This window comes from Protobothrops mucrosquamatus, unplaced genomic scaffold, assembly GCF_001527695.2.
Source record: "Protobothrops mucrosquamatus isolate PMUCROS unplaced genomic scaffold, P.Mucros_1.0 scaffold11631, whole genome shotgun sequence".
In the NCBI taxonomy this organism is placed as follows: Eukaryota; Metazoa; Chordata; class Lepidosauria; order Squamata; family Viperidae; genus Protobothrops; species Protobothrops mucrosquamatus.
The window spans coordinates 1-1,664 of record NW_015397410.1 but is presented as its reverse complement, the minus strand read 5'-3'; the positions used below and the strand labels follow the sequence as shown (position 1 = coordinate 1,664).

The 1,664-nt window shown below is 40.0% G+C and overlaps 1 protein-coding gene across 1 annotated transcript; it reads left to right on the top strand.

Annotated features, from left to right (window-relative positions):
* Positions 1-672: 672 nt before the first annotated feature.
* Positions 673-1,620, top strand: LOC107301334 (olfactory receptor 1F1-like). Its single transcript, XM_015830571.1, has one exon. It carries the CDS (start codon positions 673-675, stop codon positions 1,618-1,620), a length of 948 nt encoding a protein of 315 aa, XP_015686057.1.
* The last annotated feature ends 44 nt before the right edge of the window (positions 1,621-1,664 follow it).

The following is a 1,664-nucleotide window of genomic DNA, read 5'->3' as shown; positions in this document are numbered from 1 at the left end:
TTTATCTGTTTTTCTGCTGAGGTTTGCTGATACGAATCTCTGGCAGGGTATGGTTCCTTGACACAGATTAGTTGATTACACTAACTTATAGAAAGTGGTTAGCATCTCTCTAAACTGGGTTTGTTGAAAAGGACTTACTAGATAGGTTGGAAAGGAAAAAATAAATATGACAATACCATCAAATAAAGGTAGATCCAGTTGTGTTGATTTTAGATCAGGCTTTTCAACAATTCTGCTTGGTTGCCTTGCAGAAAGTCTGGTGCATCATCAAAATTCCCCCCCCCCAAAAAAATTCAACTGTTGCTGACATCTAAAACTCAGAGAGTCCTTAATTTATTTCCTGAAATTGTCAATTTATAATTCAGTGAATTGTATATTCAAAGATGTGCTTTGAATCTTGTGGATAATTGAGATATATTCTGTAAAAGGTAAGAGTGTACTAGTTTAAAATCTGTAGGTGTAGGTTTGTATATTTGTGTTTCAGTGTACAATACTGCCATATCAACCTGAAAGTAAATAAGGCCAAAGGGAAAGAAGTAATCCAGGCTGAAACCCACATTAGAAATAAAATTATCATGTACAGTACATCTATAGCCCTCCCTCAGGAGATCAAAGAGAAATGTTTAGTTAAATCAAATATTAATCTCTTTCTCATTCATTTTCAGCTGTGGAATGGCTAACCAGAACCAAACAGACAACTCAGAAATAACCCTTTTGATGATCTCCAGTAGACCTGAATATCAGAGACTTTTCTTCCTGATTTTTCTGTCTATTTATTTGTTGACCCTTCTAGGGAATATTCTCATTGTCTTGCTTATCCGCTTAGACAACCGTCTCCTTCGGTCCCCGATGTACTTCTTCCTAAGCCACCTCTCCCTGGCTGACATCATTTTTGTTTCCACTACCGTTCCCAAAATCCTGATAAATTTGATGTCTCAGACTCAGACCATCACCTTCAATGAGTGCTTGACCCAGATGTATTTCTTTCTCGCCTCTGGTAACACAGATAATTTCCTCCTTGCCTGCATGGCTTATGACTGCTATGCGGCTGTCTGTCATCCTTTGCATTACGTCACTGTGATGAGCCACAGGTGGTGCCTATTTTTGGTTTCTGGATCCTGGATCATTTCCGGTCTCCACTCTTTACTGTACACAATTTTGATATCACAGATTTCTTTTTGCACCTCTATGGAAGTCCCCTATCTTTTCTGTGAAATCTATCCTTTCCTGGAATTCTCCTGTTCTGATACAACACTCATAAAAATCTTGGCACAGATGGAAGGGGTGGTGGATTTGCTGGGGCCTTTAGCTGCCATCATTCTCTCCTATGCGCTAATATTCTCCACAATCATAAAAATTCCCTCAACCGCTGGGAAATACAAAGCAGTTTCCACCTGTGGCTCACATCTGGCTGTGGTGATCTTGTTCTACAGCACTATCAGTTGCCTTTATTTCCAGCCTCCCTCTGCGTATTCAGCCCAAAAAGGCACTTTTATCTCTCTCTTGTATGCAGTGGTGATACCAATGCTGAATCCCTTCATCTATACACTAAGGAACCAGGAGGTAAAGTCAGCAATAGTGAGACTTCTCGGTAGGACGAGAACTTTCTTAAGGAAATAAGAACAGAGCGACATTTCCATGGTTGCTGGGGTTTTTTTGGGGGG

What these genes read in the sequence shown, in the direction of transcription:
- LOC107301334 (XM_015830571.1), top strand. Translation starts at nt 673, where the DNA reads ATGGCTAACCAGAACCAAACAGACAACTCAGAAATAACCCTTTTGATG.